This window comes from Drosophila biarmipes, chromosome 2R (assembly GCF_025231255.1).
Source record: "Drosophila biarmipes strain raj3 chromosome 2R, RU_DBia_V1.1, whole genome shotgun sequence".
Lineage (NCBI taxonomy): Eukaryota > Metazoa > Arthropoda > Insecta > Diptera > Drosophilidae > Drosophila > Drosophila biarmipes.
The window spans coordinates 4,150,705-4,170,330 of record NC_066615.1 but is presented as its reverse complement, the minus strand read 5'-3'; the positions used below and the strand labels follow the sequence as shown (position 1 = coordinate 4,170,330).

Sequence of the window (19,626 nt, the reverse complement as noted above, 5' to 3'; positions counted from 1 at the left end):
TGTTACGATTAATAACTAAAATTACATGATAAAACCAAATTAATACAAAAGAATCTACTAGATATGTATTTCCAATATAGAGAAACCAAGTACATAATATACAAATCCGATGATTGCTAAAGGAATTTCAAAATATTGTAAGAAGTTAAGATAAACAAATTAAAAAAAGAAATTTTCTAAGCAACAAACTCAACCAGAACTGCAAGCAAAAGGGACAACAATTTAAATGGGAAATTGATGTATTTGTGTAAATCTAGAGTGGAAGAAAGGATAAAACATGATCCTTAGAGGGCCTGGTACTCGATAAGTATTGCCACGATTTTCACAATATTGAAAATCATTAAGACGTGGCATTCGGTGGCTAGTTTTTACTTTAACTATGTATGTAAATGAGAGAATGACCACATTCCACATAAGAAAGCTTAAAAAGCGAAAAACTATTGAACAAGGATCCCAAACGAAAATCTCCCTTGACGTTGAACAAAACTACATTCTCCTTAAGAAGAATGGTCAGCCGAATGTTTCGGTCAAACAAACTCATAAACTCAGCGTCTGGATAAGCTGTAAGAAATATAAATTGTGAGTTTGTGTTCGGCATGTGGCACTTGAAAGGGCGATCTTAGAAAGACATATTCGAGTCGTGTCTCTCCATTGCACACCTAAGCGTACAGATACATATGTGTAAATCAGAAGCTAATGTTTAGCCATGTAAGGCGAACCACACAGACCCCCAAAGCGGAGACAGTCCAACATGTCCATGGGCCGACTATTGATAAATGTAGCATTTGAATTGATTGATATTGGACGGACGGGGTTTTCCTGGGTGTCTATACATTTGTCATACAAATCACATAGAAGACGGATTGTATGCGTGGCAATTGTAACTAAACAAATTTTTTAGATAATTAAAAGTATCTATGTACACCTTAATATTAATGAAAAAACTAACATAATATAAATAAAAGTATATTGAAAAGAAATTCCACTCGATCTTTCCAGCAAATCAATTTAAAGGTATAGTTACGCTATAGTCGAGTGCTTCGACTATCAGATACTCGTCACTCAGCTTGAGGGAGCAAAATGAAAATGGAGATATATAAGCAGCAACGAAATATTGTAAATATTATATGTTATATGGGCGGCAGACAGTTTTAAGCGTTTTAGCCGTTTGGGGGCGTTATAGTGGGCGTGGCAAACAGTTTTTATACCTTTGCAGAGGGTATAATGATTTTAGTCAAAAGTTTGCAACGCAGTGAAGGAGACGGTTCCGAACACATAAAGTATATATATTCTTGATCAGCGTCACAAGACGAGTCGATCTAGCCATGTCCGTCTGTGCGTCCGTCCGTTTCTACGCAAACTAATCTCTCAGTTCTAAAGCTATCGGGCAGAAACTTTTCCAAAAGTCTTCTTTCTTTTGCAGGTAGTATATAAGTCGGAACCAGCCGGTTCGGACAACTATATCTTATAGCTCCCATGGGAACTATCGGGGAAAAAATTAAAAAAAATATATCTTTCGTGTTTTTTAACATATACTTTTCTAAGCTAAAAAAATCGCACGACTATATCATACAAACTTTGCCTTGCTGAAGTTAACTTCCTTTCTTGTTTTTAGATCGATCAAAAGGTTTTCATAGACAAATACATTTTAGCAAAAACAAGAAAGGAAGTTAACTTCGGCAAGCCGAAGTTTATATACCCTTGCAGTTGTCAGAAATAATCAACGTTATTAACACCATGTGAAATTTTTAAAGATTGTTGATGGTTTCAGTGATATTAAATAAAAAAATTAATTCATTATTTCTCTGACCGTTTCTTTGACAGATGTATGTCAGAGTCGTCCGATTTTTATTAATTTTAATTCAAAATTCTTAAAAATATAAAAAATTATGTTCCCAATTTTATAAGATTATATGTCAAAAACCACCGAAGCTTTAATTTGTTTCATATTATTTTCCCACCCATTTTCCGATCCTTCCTATGACAGGAATGTAATATAGTCGCCCGATTTTAATAAATTAAATTCGAAATTCAAACTTAATAAATAAGTGTTATTTCCAAGCGTAGGAGGTTATATGTTAAAAAAACTAAGTATATAATTTTTTTATATTCTTTTCCCATCAATTTTCCGATGTTTCGTATGGCAGCTATATGATATAGTCGTCCGATTTAAAAAAATTTTAATTCGAAATTCAGAATTAATTAAAATATGTTATTTCCAAGAGTTGGAGATTATATGTTTAAAACGCCAAAAAAATAATTTTTTTTTTTAATTTTTATGGGAGCTATAAGATAGTTGTCCGATCCGGCTGCTTCCGACTTATATACACCTGAAAAGAAAAAAGACGTTAAGTAAAAGACAGACGGACTTGGCTAGATCGACTCGTCAGTAATGCTGATCAAGGATATATATACATTATGGGGTCGGAAACGTCTCCTTCACTGCGTTGCAAACTTCTGTCTGAAGTCAATATACTCTCTGCAAGGGTATAAAATTGTTCTAGTATGACAACTGTGGCCTCCACAGTTTTGGCCGGATTGTGGGCGTTAGAGTGGGCCTGGCACATTGGCTTAATCGATGGGCAATTACATTTCAGGATTGTGGGCGTTAGAGTGGGCGCGGCAGCCCGCTGAAACAAACTTGCGCTGCGTAGGAAGCCCAGGAATCTGCATGTCAAGTCTGAATATTCCAGCTGTTATAGTTTCCGAGATCTCAAGACGGACGGACAGACGGACATGGCTACATTGTCTCGACTAGTGATCCTGATCAAGAATATTTATGAGTAAAAGTCGGTTTTGAAAGATTGTCGATTGAGAGTATTAAATATTAGTACATTTATACTAAGTACTTTGACAAATCAAGCAGAAAATGTTAAGTATTATACGCGCTTGCATCAGATTGATGATTTCCCGAAAATGGTTTTGCGATAGTCCGAATTCCGGAAAAACAGTAAGCCAATTTCCCAATACTTTAATTTATACGCTTTATTGTATTCGGAAGAAGTAAGTTACAGACAGAACGAAGTATATATATTCTTAAACAACATTGAAGCGTATGTTTGTTACGCGAAGGAATACTGTGGCTCCTACATTTTAAATACTAACAAAAATGAATGAGTTGTTCTCAGCAACACCTATCGTTTGACCTAAAAAAAAGGTAGCGGCGCCCAGTCAAACGACCACAACTTTTAAAAATTCGTTTTTTTAAACGCTTTTATCTCGAAAACTAAACACCGCAAGTTTGTTACCCGAACATGCCACACCCAAAAACCACGCAAAACTGTGAGGTCTACAGGTTCTTGGCAAACATTTTTTTTCTGAAATGTATTTGTACCAAAAGATTAACAGGATTCTTCGGACTTAGGGTTGTTAAATCATCGATAGATTCGACAGTATGTTCATGTTTTTGCTATCGATGGTGGTCACTATCGATAGTATCGAAAATTGCTTGCATTTAACTTGTCCATTCTTGAAAAAAGAGTTCATTTCTCTGACACACTTTTTTTGGGTTAAGCTTATCCTGTGTTGAACTTCTTGGCAGTTATCTAAATCTGTTTGTAAAATATTCTTATATATTTAATTTTCACAATTGGTGTGTTTTAAATATAGATGCGTACTTAATAATCAATACTTATTTACTTATAATTCTTTAAACAATTAAATTAAGTAATAAATACATTTTTTTAAAGATCGCAGATCATTCTCGCGCTATAAACACCATTTTTTATTTCGAACCACTGCCAACACTACTGAACTACTAATACAATGCATTCCATAAGATACAGTCAATATTAATCACGTATATTGATCCTTCTTTAATTTTGTAAAATCCGATTAGCATCCAAAGTTTTTAATAATAATTAAAGCATGCTATTTGTTTTGTATTTATGAGTTTTTTAAGAAGAAGTGCTATAGTCGTGTGCAAGACTCTATTATACATACACAATATAAATTTAAAATAAAATTTCGTTAACGAGGCACACACCACCAAAGTGGTGATTGTTACGATTATAATCATTCAAATGGATATTAGTCAATAAATTGTATCAATTGTCGGTCCTCGAGTGGGCGTGGTATATGCTGAAACAAATGAATATACCTTTTTAGGGTGTGCGCACACTTGGGCCGTGCGGTGCGGAGCGGCACGCAGCTGAGCTGCGAAACGCCGCTGAGGAATGCTCACTCAAGCGAAGTCATCGCGGCGAATGTACTGTAATCGATAGGTTCGATTTCATAATCGACTTCTTTGTTTTTTTCTTCAGTGGAATTTATTTTTTTTTTGCTCTACTGTGTAAGCTATACAATTGAAAAATGTCCAGCATATCAGTAGTAGTTATATCGAAGTAGTTTTTGGCGGTTCTTTGTTATAAAGACTCCGAAAAATAAAAGATATCGGCGCGGCAACGCCGCTCGAATGTTTCTTCGAGCATTCACGCGGTCACACTCTGCGTCGTACCGAGACGCGGCGCGTAATTGTGCGGGCTTCCATTTAATTAGATGCAAACCTCTGTAGGCGGTACAAGCCGCTAATTGCCGCGCTGCGCAGCAACGGTCCAGTGTGCGCACACCTTTAATCTACGAGTGACAATGATGAATACCAACATGCATATCATTTGGGAGTCAATTATTATAACCTTGCCGTCTGTCCGTGCTGAAACTTTCCCAAAAACTTTCTCCCATAGGAACTATCGGGGAAAAAAGTTAACAAAAAATTATATCTTCGGTGTTTCTTAACATATTAACTTCTAAGCTTGAAAATAACATTTTTTAATTAGTTCTGAATTTCAAATAAAATTTTGTTAAAATTGGACGACTATATCATATAGCTGCCATAGGAACGATCGGAAATTTAATGGTAAAATAATATGAAACAAGAATGGAAGTTAACTTCGGCAAGCCGAAGTTCATATAACTTTATTAGATTGAAAATAACATTTTTTTAATAGTTCTGAATTTCAAATTAAATTTTATTAAAATCGGACGACTATATCATATAGCTGTCATAGGAACAATAGCGACATTAGTGGGAAAATAATATGAAAAAAATTATTTTCTAAAGTTGAATATTTCTTATAACTGCAAGGGTATACAAACTTCGGCTTGTCGAAGTTAACTTCCTTTCTTGTTTCATACAGATGTTCCTGCGTCTTGATTAACAATTACTTATTTCGTATTTCTTAAATCTATGGTAGCCAAGAAACTGATAGCTATAAAAAAAATTCTTAGATGGACTCATTACGAATTACGAATGTACCTTATAGGGTCGTTAATAATATTTCCTCTGCTTTCCAACTAAAAATGTACAACCATCTGCAAGGGTGTACAAACCCCCACGGGATACTACGCGTGCTCCTTACTTAAAGTCGTGCTCGTTCTTTATCAAGAAGGTCGCTAAAGTTAAGTTCTTCGAATTTCGGATACCCGTTACTGTCAATTGAGTTCCACAGACATGTATGGGCTTACAATGGGCGTGCCTCTCGCTGCGCCGGAATTTATATTATCTAGATTTTATGGTATTCAATATGTAAGGGTTCATAAGGAGGAAGAGACGGTATGCCTAGGTCAACTCGGCAAGGGTTCCTGATCAAATACATATACATGCATATACTCGGAAACAACACTTTTTTCCTTTTAAATACTTTTCAACAAATGCAATATACCCATTTACTCTACGGGTAATGGGTATGATTAAGAGCGCTGTATGATGAAAATTTTGATAGCAAATAAACTAAGCTGAGCTCCGACAAACCAACTGCCGTCTAGTTTTCGTTTATACTCAGAATCGTGCGGATGCGTTTTTACGTGTGCAATTTAAAAATATAATATATTAATCGAAATATTATTAGCTTATAACTCAAATTCGTTTCGTGGCAGATGGAGGTTTAAGATATGGAACTTGGACTGTATTTGAAATTAGTTGATTAAAGCAATAAAGCAAATGGAAGCTTGCTCTTTCTATATGTTTTTGGATCATTCATGTAGTCTTTGCTTAGTTGTAATAACATTCTTAGCCAAAGAAAGTCTGAGACAGTCAAAGACAGACAGGTGTAGATTAATATAGAGATGGTTAGCATGGACTGCTGTTCATCGAAGGAGACAAGGGAAAAAAAACGCATTAATGAGGAAATCGATAAGCAATTGCGCCTGGAGCAAAAAAAGGCATACCGGGAACTTAAAGTTTTGCTGCTCGGTAAGTGGGACCTGGCACACTTTGGACTACTTGACTTGGTCCAAGCCGTTTGAATACCCATCCTTTATCCCCCAGGCACGGGAGAGTCTGGGAAGTCCACATTCATAAAGCAGATGCGTATTATCCACGGAAATGGCTACTCGGCGGAGGACAGGCGTGGGTACATAACGTTGATCTTTCAAAACATTTTTATGGCTATGCAGTCATTGATTATGGCCATGGATAAGCTAAAGATTTCCTATGGGAATGGGAAGCACAGCGTAAGTAAATCATTTGCATATGGGGTTCAGCCACTCTAACACTGTCAAAATATCTCCAAACAAGAAAGGAAGGTAACTTCGGCGAGCCGAATTTTGTATACCCTTGCAGTTTTAAGAAATAATCACTTTAGTAAATAAGTGGTTTCCCGATCGTTCCTATGTCAGCTATACGAGATAGTCGTCCGATCTTATTAAAATTTAATTTGAAATTCAGAACTAATTAAAAAATGTTATTACCAAGCTAAGAAGGTAATATGTTAAAAAACACCGAAGATAAAATTTGTTCATATAATTTTAAAATTAATTTTCCGATGGCAGCTATATGATATAGAAGTCAGATTTTGATAAAATTTAATTCGAAATTCAGAACTAATTAAACATTTTTATTTCCAAGCTTAGAAGGTGATATGTTAAAAGCACTGAAGATATATTTTTTTTTAATTTTTTCCCGATAGTTCCTACGGAAGCTATAAGATATAGATGTCCGATCCGCAATATCTGCAATAGAAAGAAGACTTTTGCATAAGTTTCAGCCCGATAGCTTTAAAACTGAGAGACAAGTTTGCATAGAAACGGACGTTTGCGTTGCAAACTTCTGCCTAAAAATCATTAGCTCTCTGCAAGAGTATAAAAATGTGTCGTGTTCTTTAAGCCATCCTTAAGAGTCCGACTGTCCGTATGAACGCTGAGATCTCGGAAACTATAAAAGCTAGAATATTCAGACTTGGCATGCAGATTTCTGCGCAGCGCAAGTTTGTTTCAGCGGGGTGGGCTCAGACTCACATTCCCCGAAAATCTGTAACGCCTACAGTTTTTATGATAGAGAAAAAATTTTACGTGAAAAGTATTTGTTTCATCAATACCTATCGATTCAGCCAAAAAAATGTGCCACGCCGACTCTAACGGCGATCAACCGCCCAAAACTGTGGTGGCCACAGTTGTCATGTTCCCAAAAGGCTAAAACGCTTAAAACTGTCTGCCGCCCGCGTACCAAAATAGCCGGTATGTGGCGTTTTACAATTCCTGTGCTGTTTATACGTATATCTCAATTTGGCTCTTACTCTTAAATGAATCCTCCGATTATACTCATTTTTGGCTTGTATCTTGATAGTGATAATAAGAACACAATTAACTGATCCTGATCAAGAATATATATACCTTACGGAAAGGTACGGTTTTAGGATGTACTTGAATATGTCATTTATTGATTTTGTCGTTTCTACTCATAACAAAAGAAAGAGTTAAACAGGTCAAACATATCCGTTTTCAGTGGTTTTGATCTTAATACGCTTAGTCACAAACTTATGATTCACAGAAAATGGCCGAGCTCGTGATGAGCATAGAGTACGAGACCGTCACTACTTTGAAGGATCCTTACTTAAATGCCATCAAGACGCTTTGGGGAGATGATGGCATCCAGGAATGCTACAGACGTCGGCGAGAGTATCAGCTGACTGATTCAGCCAAATAGTAAGATATACAATTGCAGGGAAACTAATTTGTATTTATTAAAATATACTGACTAAAATATGAAGCAAATACCCTATTAACACATCTTATACTGAAAATTTCTTGACTTACAATTGGTCTGTCCATAAAGGCGATTTGCTACTGAGGCTAGGGCTTATGAATTAAATTTAAAAAATTTGAATATTTTTTTAGCTACTTGAACGACTTAGCTCGAATTGAACAGTCCGATTATTTGCCAACAGAGCAGGATATACTTCAAGTTCGAGAGCCTACGGTTAATATTTACGTTTATCCTTTCGAATTGGACGGCTTTGTGTTGAGGTATAATATCAAAATAAAAACCGATTATCTTTAGACTATTTGAGTTTAACAGTCTTAAATGGCTTTTAATAAAAACATATATTATCTTAATAAAAAGTATGGTAGATGTGGCAGGCCAGCGTACCGAGAGAAGAAAATGGATCCATTTTTTTTCGAATGTTACTTCAATAATATTTCTAGCAGCGATATCGGAATACGATCAAGTCTTGATGGAATCTGAAAGTGATGTATGCTATCAAGCCTATATTTAGGTTGTGCTTAAAAATAATTGAATGTATTATTTTCAGAATCGCTTGATGGAGTCCAAAGCTTTATTTGGTACTATTTTATCATTTGAATGGTTTCAAAGAGCGTCCATTATTCTTTTCCTTAACAAAAAGGACATTTTAGAGGAGAAAATAATGACCTCACATTTGGTAGACTATTTTCCGGAATACGACGGCAAGTATTATGGATCTCTAACAATAAAACGAAAATATAATTATTGAAACAGGACCACAGGAAAATGTAACAGCGGCCGAAGAATATATACTGAAAATGTTTGAAGATGAAAATCCAGATCCCATTAAAAAAATATACGCTCATTTTACATGTGCCACAGGTAAGCCTCGAGCTGGTAGATAGAGCACACAAAATGTTCTACCAACGATTATTAATTTACTATTAAAATGTTCTTTCTTTGGTTAGATACGGAAAATATTCGGTTTGTGTTTGCAGCTGTCAAGGACACTATTCTGCAATGCCACCTTAAGGAAAACAATTTACTCTAACCTAACACCTTAATGTCCAAAAGTTACATAAGGGTTTTTAGAATTTTATGTCTTCATAATCCAAATATACTAGGTTGCATCAACTTGTCCCTAATTTTATAAATTTAAGGGATTAAAATGACGTTTGCGTTAAATAGAAGGCTAAAGAAGCTAATCTAATTTCAATTGAACTTTCAATTCTGAACTTCAAATTTGTCAAAGTAGGGGTTTCAAATAATGTTGTTGTTATGATGTTGTATTGTATAATGCATATAATTATTAAGAAAAATATATTAAAAATTAAACTGTGAGGTCGTAAGTCTCATTTCTCACACAGGTTTTTTTTTAATGTTTTGTTTTTATTTGTTTATATTCTGGATTTGAGACAATTGCAAATTGCCTTCAACCATTTAGTCTAGCCATAGATACTGGTCCTTAATCTAAGGGTGTGTTATCTACATATTTTCGGCAAAAAATTCAAATTGTAAAAAAAAAACAAATTTACTTTCAGCTCTTTTATAGTTTGGATAATAAATTCTGTTCAGCGGGTATCAAGTTTCAAATCTTATAAAAAACCCAACCATTCCCCCAGGATAAATGACGGGTTGGAGTACAAGGGAACATGTGGTTTTATCAAGAGAACAATTATAATTATGAGTCTTCAAGCTTGGTGAGCTCTCTTAAAAGAAATGGATACGATAAAGCGCTTTTTGTTATAATAGGAAATCCAAATAGTTTTTGACTGTTCTCGGTCGCGTTCGGACATGTTTTTGAACGCGTGGTTAGTCTAAGAAAAGGTCGATAAAACTAATAAATCGGTATTGAAATAACATTAAAAATAAAGCGAGACCATAAAACCAACTACATAAAAAGACTATAAAATAACGAAACTTTATTCCTAAAATTTTTATTCAGTTTAATGCGAAACAGTTTAAAACTCTTTGAAATATAATAAAATTAAATAATTATGTACCAATTGCTGATAAAGGCGAATTAAACCCGAATGATCAGACGTTCTTATAAAATCTATGTAAACCTAATTCAACAATTTAACATCTATATGTTGGAGTAGTACGATTTTTATTAAATTGGATTCGAAATTCTTAAAATTATAAAAAAAATATATTCCCGATATTATAAGTTTCCCACCAATTTTCCGATCGTTCCTACGACAGCTATATGATACAATTTAACATCTATATGTTGGAGTAGTACGATTTTTATTAAATTGGATTCGAAATTCTTAAAATTATAAAAAAATATATTCCCGATATTATAAGTTTCCCACCAATTTTCCGATCGTTCCTACGACAGCTATATGATATAGTCGTCCGATTTTAATAAAATTTAATTCGAAATTCTTAGAAGGTTATATGTTAAAAAACCACAGAAGATATAAAGTAATTTCAAGTTTTCCGACTAATTTTCCGATCGTTCCTATAGCAGCTATATGATTTAGTCGTCCGATTTTGATAAAATTTAATTCAAAATTCAGACATAATTAAAAAATGTTATTTCCAAGCGTAGGAGGTTATAAACAAGAAAAGAAGTTAACTTCGGCAAGCCGAAGTTTGTATACCCTTGCAGTTATAAGAAAAAATCAACTTTAGTAACACAATGTGAAATTTTTAAGGATTATTGCTGTTCTACGCAAACTAGTCTCTCAGTTTTAAAGCTATCGGTCTTTTTATTATTTTTTATTTAGTTCTGAATTTTGAATTCAATTTTATTAAAATCGGACGACTATATCATATAGCTGTCGTAGGAACGATAGGAAAATTGGTGGGAAAATAATATGAAACAAATTATAGCTTTAAGGCTTTTTGAATTATTATTTTAGATAATATGAGGAATATAATTTTCTATATTTTTATAAATTTTGAATTTAATTTTATAAAAATCTGACTATTCTAAAATATAAATGCCAAAAAAAAGGTCTGAAAAAAATAATAAAATAATTATTTTTAAAATATCACTGAGGTCAGCAACCATCTTTAAAAATTTCACATGGAGTTACTAAAAAAGTTTATTTTTTACAAGTGAGTTCCAAAGTAAACAGGACTTTTTTAATTTAGCAGCCTCTAGTGGTGCCATCTATATGTCAACTTGTGCGTTTGAATCTGCTATCGTTTATCGACCAGTAAAAATTTTATGACATTTCATCTATTGAGGTTATTGCGTTTTAAGTGTCAGTATGTTTTTGTCATAGTGCGAAAATAAGCTTCGAATAAAGAGCCAACATTAAATTTTGTTTTAAAATTGGTAAAACTTACCGAAGCGTTTCAATTGATGAAACAAGTTTATGGCGATGATTGCCTATCCCGTAGCAGAGTGCACGAGTGGTTTCAACGTTTTCAAAGTGGTCGTGAGGACATAAATGACGATGAACATCTGGGCCAACCAAAATCCGTGATCACCGAAAATTCCATCGAAACAGTGCGTGAATTTATAAAAAATCTGCCGAAATCATCATTGAAAATCATGGAATTATCGGATTTTGACCGAACATTTGGGCTTACAAAAGGTGTGTGCACGGTTTGTTCCTCACAAATTGACCGATGTCCAAAAATTGCTCAGATTTCAACATTCGAAGGACATCATTAAAGAGGCAAAAAAAAGACCCGAACTTCCTTTACAAGATTGTGACGGGTGACGAAACGTGGTGTTTTCAATATGATCCCGAAACGAAACGCCAGAGTGATGAATGGAAGGCGCCGGACGAGCCGAAACCCAAAAAATCGCGACTGGAGAAGTTAAAAGTGAAGACAATGCTGATTTGTTTTTATGATACCAAGGGTATTGTCCACAAAGAATTTGTTCCACCCGGCCAAAACGGTAATGCGGTATACTACCTTGGAGCTTTGAAGAGTTTGGTGCGCCGTATTCGGCGTGTTCGGCCCGAATATCGCGAAGATGGAAGTTAGCGTCTGTTGCACAATGATGTGCCGTCTCATCGATAGACGCTTGTGTCCGACTATTTGACCAAAAATCACATTTTAACCATCAACCACTCCCCTGATATAGCACCGTGCGACTTCTACCTTTTCGGAAAAATGCATTTGCCAATGCAAATGCCATACCGCGCAACGAGCTAAAACACTACTTCGACATGCTTTTGGACAGTGCAAAACGCTTTATAAAAGCAGAATGAGACTATTTTGAATAAAATAAATTGATTTTGCCGAAAAAAACTATTTTTCTGTCTTTTTTGCAAAGTCCTACTTACTTTGAAACTCACCTTGTATAACCGCAAGGGTAAACAAACTTCGGCTTGCCGAAGTTAACTTTCTTGTTTTTTTTATGTTCATCCACGACTATGATTATTATTAAAACAAGAAAGAACGCTATAGTCGAGTGCCTCGACTATCAGATACCCGTTACTCAGCTTTAAAGAGAAGTGGAGATATATAAGCAGCAAAGCGATATTGTATAGCGCCACCTATCCACTATTTTAAAATATGGTAATGTGGGCGGCAGAAAGATTTAAACGTTTGGCCATTTGTAGGCGTTAATATGAGCGTGGCAAACTTTTTATAGGTACCTCGATAGATATTGATAGGACTTTTGAACATAAAATGAGAGTGGGCGCGGCAAATTTTTTTTTAGGTTAATCGATATGTATTATTCATAAAAATGTTAACTAAAATGTATTAATCTCTTTAATACCTATAGTTTAAGCGAAACGTTTTGCCGCTCTAACGCCCACAAACCGCTAAAAAGTGGGCTGGTAAAGTTTTCATGCTAGGCAATTTTATTTTCTGAAATGGATTAGTTTTATCAATACCTATCGATTGATCTAAAAAAGCCACGCTCACTCTACAGCCCACAAATGCCCAAAATGGTTTTTGTGCCGCCCACATTACCATATATTAAATAGTGGATAGGTCGCACTATAAAATGTCGCGTTGCTGCTCTTCCTTGTTTTCTTTATTTCGTGATCTAGTAATGAAACTCTACCAAGAATAACCGCTGCGGGGACACTTTCATTGTAAGCTGGTGTGGTGGAAGCTAGCTCTGTGTTGGCTCTTTTAGCTAAATGTTGAGATTTACAGAAGTCGGTCATTTTACCCTGGTCGTATACATTAAAGGAGTTAAGAATCCCGATTTTTCGACAAAGGCTTTTTTCTTCAACTAACTTGTTCAAAATTTACTTGTAGATAAGGAGACTATATTGTACTCAGGACAGAATTCTGATTGGATCCCTGAGAACGGAAGGATCTGAAAACCAGAAAAGCGAGAAGGTTGTGATTACTTAATTAGATTCCATAGTCTTTGATTCAGTCACCACTCTCACGCTAGAAAATGTTAAATACAATTAATTGGTTTTGACAATACGTATTGATTCGCCTAAAAATATATTGCCGCTTGTATTAAAAGGCCCTCAAACGATTCTAATATAAATATTTAACCTAAAATTAAATGGTTTGGTCAATACCAGGGGCACTCTAACGCCCACAAGACAGCGAAATCTGTAGCGCCCACTGTAGAAATGGTAGAATACAAATTTTAGTGGGAATAGGTTTCGTCAATACCCATTTGTAAAGCTGTACATGGGAATCTATTTTGTTTATCAGTCTCTTTCTATTCTAGTCAAAACCTGATTGTGGAGACTGCGAAAAAACGACAAATGTTGTTATGCTGCATATTGCACAAACATTTTAACGAAACAACTTTTTTATGTCATCTCATCAGTAGGTATTGTCAACTGATGCATAGTTCCTTAGATTCTTAGTTATGCTACCAATCTCAAACAAGTGTTATTCATTTCTTGACCTCTTCTGAAGGCCCAGTTATTTAACCAATCTCAAATGAAGCCTTGGTCTTTTTGCAGGGCCATACATAGGTTTTGATGTGGGTTTCGTTCATTTGAAGTCACCGAAGTCTGGAATAAGCCAATATCTGTTGGTCTACGCGGGAAAACATGTCCAAAAATCTAGCGAGCATGTTTTTAGAGTGCTGTGAATCAGATCAGGACAAAGAACACAAGCTTACGAACAAGTTAATAGATCTCGAGATACGCAGAGAAAAGAAAAGGTCAAAATTCGAGTTTAAGTTATTGCTTTTGGGTAAGTGGAAAATAATACACTTTGATTGCACTAAGCTCTACTTAACTGATAAAATTGCTATTGAAGACAGCTGGCTATAATGGTTTTATATTTTAATTTAACGCCCTCAGGCACCGGCGAGTCTGGGAAGTCAACATTCATTAAACAGATGCGAATCATCCATGACAATGGTTTCTCGGAGACAGAAAAGCAAAAATACATCAAACTGGTTTTCCAGAACGTATTCATGGCCATGCAATCAATCATCAAGGCCATGGAAAAGCTGAAGATTTCCTATGGTCAGGAGGAGCATAGTGTGAGTAAATCAAAGACTAAGCATGTATATATTTATGGCCACATATAAGAAACGAATGTGATCCACAGGAAGTCGCCGCTCTGGTGATGAGCATCGATTACGATAAAGTCACCGTGCTAGAGGATCCTTACTTAAATGCAATTAAAACGCTTTGGAACGATGCTGGCATCCAGGAGTGCTACGATCGTCGTAGGGAATATCAGCTAACAGATTCTGCAAAATAGTAAGTTAATCGTTAAAAGCCCAGGCGGGTATTTTTAAAAACATTTCAAATAATCAACTGCCAACAAATATTGAAATGGTCATTATTTAAAAATTGCACAATTTATTTAATATAGTTTCCTAAGCGACATAGCTCGAATTGAACAGGATGAGTATTTGCCAACCGATCAGGATATTCTTCGTGTTCGAGTGCCCACAACTGATATTCATGAGTACCCTTTCAACTTGGATGGCCTTAAGATAAGGTATATATTCAGAAACAAGAGAAACGCTATGGTCGAGCAGCTCAAAAATGTAACTTGTTAAAATTAAAAAGATAAAAAAAAGCGTTAATCGATGCACCGAATACCTCTTACTCAGAGAAAGCAAGTGCGCACAGCTGCTTTTTACCTCCTTATTACAGATGGTCTGATTTCGAAAATATTTGGCATGCTGCTGAAATAAACTTGATCTGTCCCTGAAGCTCAAGCTCCCAACATTCTAGCTTTTATAGTTTCCGAGATATCAGCGTTCATACGGGACAGACAGACAGACGGACCCGGCTAGATCGACTCGGGGTCGAAAGCGCTTACTTCAATCTGTTACATACTTTTCGACGAGTCTAGATTACTCTTTGAGTAACGGTATAATTACAGAGCGATGCATTCTTGACGCAGCTTAATATTCTTGCTGCAGTTGTAGACAGTAAAATAGTATTTTGTAAGTCTAATATTTTTTCTGGCTTGTGCTTTTATAGTTTAAGTGAACTTCAAATATTTATTTAATTTTTAAAAAAGTATATTTTCCCTTTACGCATAGTATGGTAGATGTTGCAGGTCAGCGATCGGAGAGGAGAAAATGGATTCACTGTTTTTCGAATGTGACAGCAATTATATTTTTGGCAGCACTATCGGAGTACGATCAAGTCTTGTTTGAATCTGAAAATGTTGTACGGTTAAAAGACATAATTTTCGGTGTAACGCCGTAAATAAATACATTTATTACTTTCAGAATCGAATGGAGGAATCTAAGTGTTTATTTCAGACAATAATTCACTACGAGTGGTTTCAAGATAAGTCTGTTATTCTGTTCCTCAACAAAAACGACTTGTTGGAAGAGAAAATAAAGGATTCACATTTGGTAGACTATTTTCCTGAATACGATGGTAAGTAATAACCCTCTATACCTATGCTCCATTTAAACATTTTGAATGCTTTATTATCAAAAAGGTCCAAAAAGAGATGCCGTTGCGGCCCGAGAATTCATATTAAGAATGTATGATGACTTAACGCGAAGACCGAAAAAATCGAATAAACCTGATATAACAATTTATCCACATTTTACCATTGCTACAAGTAAGTAGCATATAATTTGCCTGCAAGTTGGTCATATTTCACTCTACTTTACTTACTTTATCGCATATTTACCCATGCAAATGTGTTTTAAATTGACCCACTAATACATTTTCTTCTTTTTTCTTAGATACCGAAAACATTCGGTTTGTGTTTGCAGCTGTGAAGGACACAATTCAGGAAGCATACTTTAAGATTTTTAACATGGAATGACTTGGAATTCACCGTTTAAGCCTGAACTTCTAGATCGCTTTTGCCGACATATCTTTAAATTGTTTAAAGATTGTTTCCCATATTGAATAAATTGAATATTAAACACTCAAATCGACCCCCCCTAATTAAAATATAGGTATTTCCTATTTAGAAAAAACTTAAAGTTTAATTATCTTATAATTGAATACAGTAAGTATGAAAATTTTGTCATCGATGAAAATGTCTAAACCTTGCGACCACTACTTTTCCCGTGCGCTGCAATGAGTTAATTAAACAAGAAAGGAAGTTAACTTCGGCAAGCCGAAGTTTGTATACCCTTGCAGTTATAAGAAATAATCAACTTTAGTACCACCATGTGAAATTTTTAAGGATTTTTGCTGACTTCAGTGATATTAAAAAACAAATTATTTCATTCATTTTTTTTCAGACCATTTTTTTTTACATCTATATGTTAGAGCAGTCCGATTTTTAATAAATTTAATTCGAAATTCTTTAAAATATTAAAAATTATATTCGCAATACTATAAGATAATATGTCAAAAAGGCCCAAAGCTTTAATTTGTTTCATATTATTTTCGCAACAATTTTCCGATCGTTCCTATGACAGCTAAATCGTCCGATTTTGATACAATTTTATTCGAAATTCAGAACTAATTGAAAAATGTTCTTTCTAAGCTTAGAAGCATATGTGAAAAAACACAGAAAATATAATTTTATTTAAATTTTTTCCGCCATAGTTCCTATGGGAGCTATAAGATATAGTTGTCCGAACCGGCTGGTTCCGACTTATATAGTACCTGCAATAAAAAGAAGACTTTTGGAAAAGTTTCAGCCCGATAGCTTTAAAACTGAGAGACTAGTTTGCGCAGAAAGGACGGACAGACGGTCGGAAACCTCTCCTTCACTGCGTTGCAAACTTCTGACTGAAATTATTATACCCTCTGCAAAGGTACAAATATTTAAACATGTACCAACTTATGTATGTATAGCTATTTAAACTCTAAAATTTTTTCATTCGGTCCGATTTAGCAACAGCTTTAATTATATCGTGATTTTCTATTGCAAAGTGTCAAATGAAATAAGAGAAATCGCTATAGACAACGCCATAAACTAACAAATATCCCTTACTCAGCTAAGAAAGCGATGGAGAGTGGCGATTTTTTGGGGTTGTCTAATTTCGACCAGCTTTGTCATGAAGATAATTGATAAGTGCTAAGGTTCCAAGTTTAGGGTCTTTCCATATATAATCAGTAAAGAAAAATTAATCTTTCGATAAACACCCGACAGTATAGGATAATCTGTAAAAAAAAACCGAAGCTATTATTTTCCTACCAATTTTCCGATCGTTCCCATGGCAGTTATATGATATAGTCGTCTTGTTATTATTTTTTTGATTGGATTGGCATGACAAATTTGGTTCGTCTACGCTGAAATTATCTTCAGCATACTCTTCTTCAAACCAATTCAGGTCCTCGCATCCTTCGTATGATTGAACCACTAAACATTCTCTTTTTGCGGCCACCCACTCCAAAGAAATGTTTTTCTGCTTTGCAGTCCAAGTCCAATTAATAAATAGTTTACGGCTTCCTTTTAGTGTCGCCGGTGCTTTGCCCTCTTGTTCGTGGCATCTGCCGCGCAATTTCGATTCCCAGTACACAGAAAAAAATGCGTCAATATCAATTTGATATGCGCATGGTAAGTTGGTGTTTTTTCGAAAAATATTAATTTTACCATGAAATAATTTTCTCGAATTCTCTCTTTTCGAACATTTCTTGACATCGAAAAAGAGAGGATAGAGCAATATGTCGGCGTTAATTACGTGAGTGGAACTTCCGCTGGAGTCATTTCCGCTTTTTTCCCGTCAGATTTGGCTTTTTTTGAAGTATAATTGAGGGAATTATATGAAACCTGCGGGCAGCGAGAATTCTGACTTTTTGGGAAAATTTAGACAGCTTTTTTTTTTGTGTACTTTTACTTTAATTTTAGAGATTTCTAAATTGAATTTAACGGAAATGTTAAAAATGTATTTCCACCGACAAAATATCAATATTTACTTGTATCGAATAACTTCTCTTAAAAGTTCGCAACTAAATTGGAGCGTCTTCCACCACTTACATTGTGAAATTCGGAAAAGCAAGACGATGCCAAAGGTAGCATATAAACAAAAAGTGCGAGATGTCTGGCTGCAGAGCACCGAGTTTAAGCAGTGGACGAGGAAGGATCAAACAAATTTAACGCGGGTGTTTTGCAGCTGTTGCAAGTGCAGCATAACTGCAAAATTAAGTGACGTGCGTTCACAAAAAAGCACAGCAGTGCTATGGAGGGTTTTGGGCAAAAAAATAAAATAAAAACAATTGAGCAGGAGGTAGCGCTTTGCCTTTTTGTTGCCCAGCGTAGCGCAATAGCCCCTGTTAATCATTTAAGTGATCTTTGCCAAAAAAAAGTTTAATGACAGCAACACCGCCTCAAAAAATTAAGGTCCATCGCACAAAATGCACATACATTTCAATGAAGAGCTTCACAAGGACATTGGCGGCTCCAAGTTTAGTTTACTTTTGGACGAATCCACAGACATTAGTGTAGCAAAACTACTTGGTGAGTTATTAATATTCAAATATACAGCTAAGTGGATATATGAATGTATATTATTTACAATCGTTTTTTATTGGTTTATGTCAATACATATTAATATCATTCAAATGCAATATTTAGGTGTGGTCATTAAATACTTTTCTGTAGAAAATGGAACAGTAGAGTCAACATTTTTAAGCTTGGTACAGCTGGGGACGCATGGTCCATTGCAAACGGTCTCAGAGAGAAGTTAAAGACTTTGAAACTGGACATTAAGAATTTAATCGGCATCGGGACAGATAACGCAAGTGTCATGATTGGGAGCAAGAACAGTGTTTACACAGAATTGAAGAAGGATGCACAATCTTATCCTAATCAAATGTGATTGTCATTCGGTGCAATTGGCAGTAAACTACGCTTCTAGCACTTTTTTCCAGATGATTTGGAATTCTTAATAAATGAAACCCATAATTGGTTTTCAAAAAGCTCAATTCGTCAGTCGTTGTATAAAAAAATATATAAGTCTATTAATAACGAAAAGGTATATTAAGTATAAACGAATATGTCTGTTTTATATGTGTTTTGTCAATCTTTTTATGTATTAATATTTCTAAATCGTTAATAAAGTCTAGTTTCAACCAATTCCACGTGATTGTTTAACTATAACGTGATTGTATACCTATAGTAAGTGTTCAAAGATGGTAGAAAATGATTGTCCCAAACTTATGTAAATTATACAAAATTAATTAGAATGTTTTTAATCAAAGGCCCTTAAAATTCCAAGGGTTTGTGACACTAGATGGTTGTCCATCGAAATGGCAGTAACACGAATCTTAGACCAGTGACATGAACTGAAAACTCACTTTGGAATTGCTGCTATGAGTGAAAAATGCAAAACAGCTAAAATCCTGTATGAATCTTTCTGGACAAGTAAAAAA

General features: G+C 35.0%; 2 protein-coding genes across 5 annotated transcripts; both read left to right on the top strand.

Moving 5' to 3' along the window:
• The first annotated feature begins 5,581 nt into the window (after positions 1-5,581).
• LOC108029561 (G protein alpha q subunit-like) lies at positions 5,582-9,301 on the top strand. Of its 2 annotated transcripts, none has more exons than XR_007764117.1 (8): positions 5,582-6,190; positions 6,266-6,450; positions 7,766-7,920; positions 8,113-8,241; positions 8,339-8,468; positions 8,529-8,682; positions 8,743-8,842; positions 8,929-9,301. XR_007764117.1 is itself a non-coding variant. In XM_017101904.3 (8 exons), exons 1-8 carry the CDS (start codon positions 6,064-6,066, stop codon positions 9,009-9,011), a joined length of 1,071 nt encoding a protein of 356 aa, XP_016957393.1. In that variant the 5' UTR covers positions 5,587-6,063; the 3' UTR covers positions 9,012-9,301. The 2 variants fall into 2 exon arrangements, 1 of the variants encoding a protein (XP_016957393.1); XM_017101904.3 differs by having other exon boundaries at positions 5,587-6,190; positions 8,735-8,842.
• Positions 9,302-13,679: 4,378 nt separating this feature from the next.
• Positions 13,680-16,227, top strand: LOC108029339 (G protein alpha q subunit-like). 3 transcript variants are annotated; one of them, XM_044092088.2, is made up of 8 exons: positions 13,680-14,056; positions 14,167-14,351; positions 14,420-14,574; positions 14,690-14,818; positions 15,372-15,498; positions 15,564-15,717; positions 15,782-15,907; positions 16,035-16,227. In XM_044092088.2, exons 1-8 carry the CDS (start codon positions 13,912-13,914, stop codon positions 16,115-16,117), a joined length of 1,104 nt encoding a protein of 367 aa, XP_043948023.1. In that variant the 5' UTR covers positions 13,680-13,911; the 3' UTR covers positions 16,118-16,227. The 3 variants fall into 3 exon arrangements, with proteins under 3 accessions (XP_043948023.1, XP_050744160.1, XP_016957021.1); XM_050888203.1 differs by having other exon boundaries at positions 14,690-14,854; positions 15,372-15,501; XM_017101532.3 differs by having other exon boundaries at positions 13,681-14,056; positions 15,372-15,501.
• Positions 16,228-19,626: the final 3,399 nt, after the last annotated feature.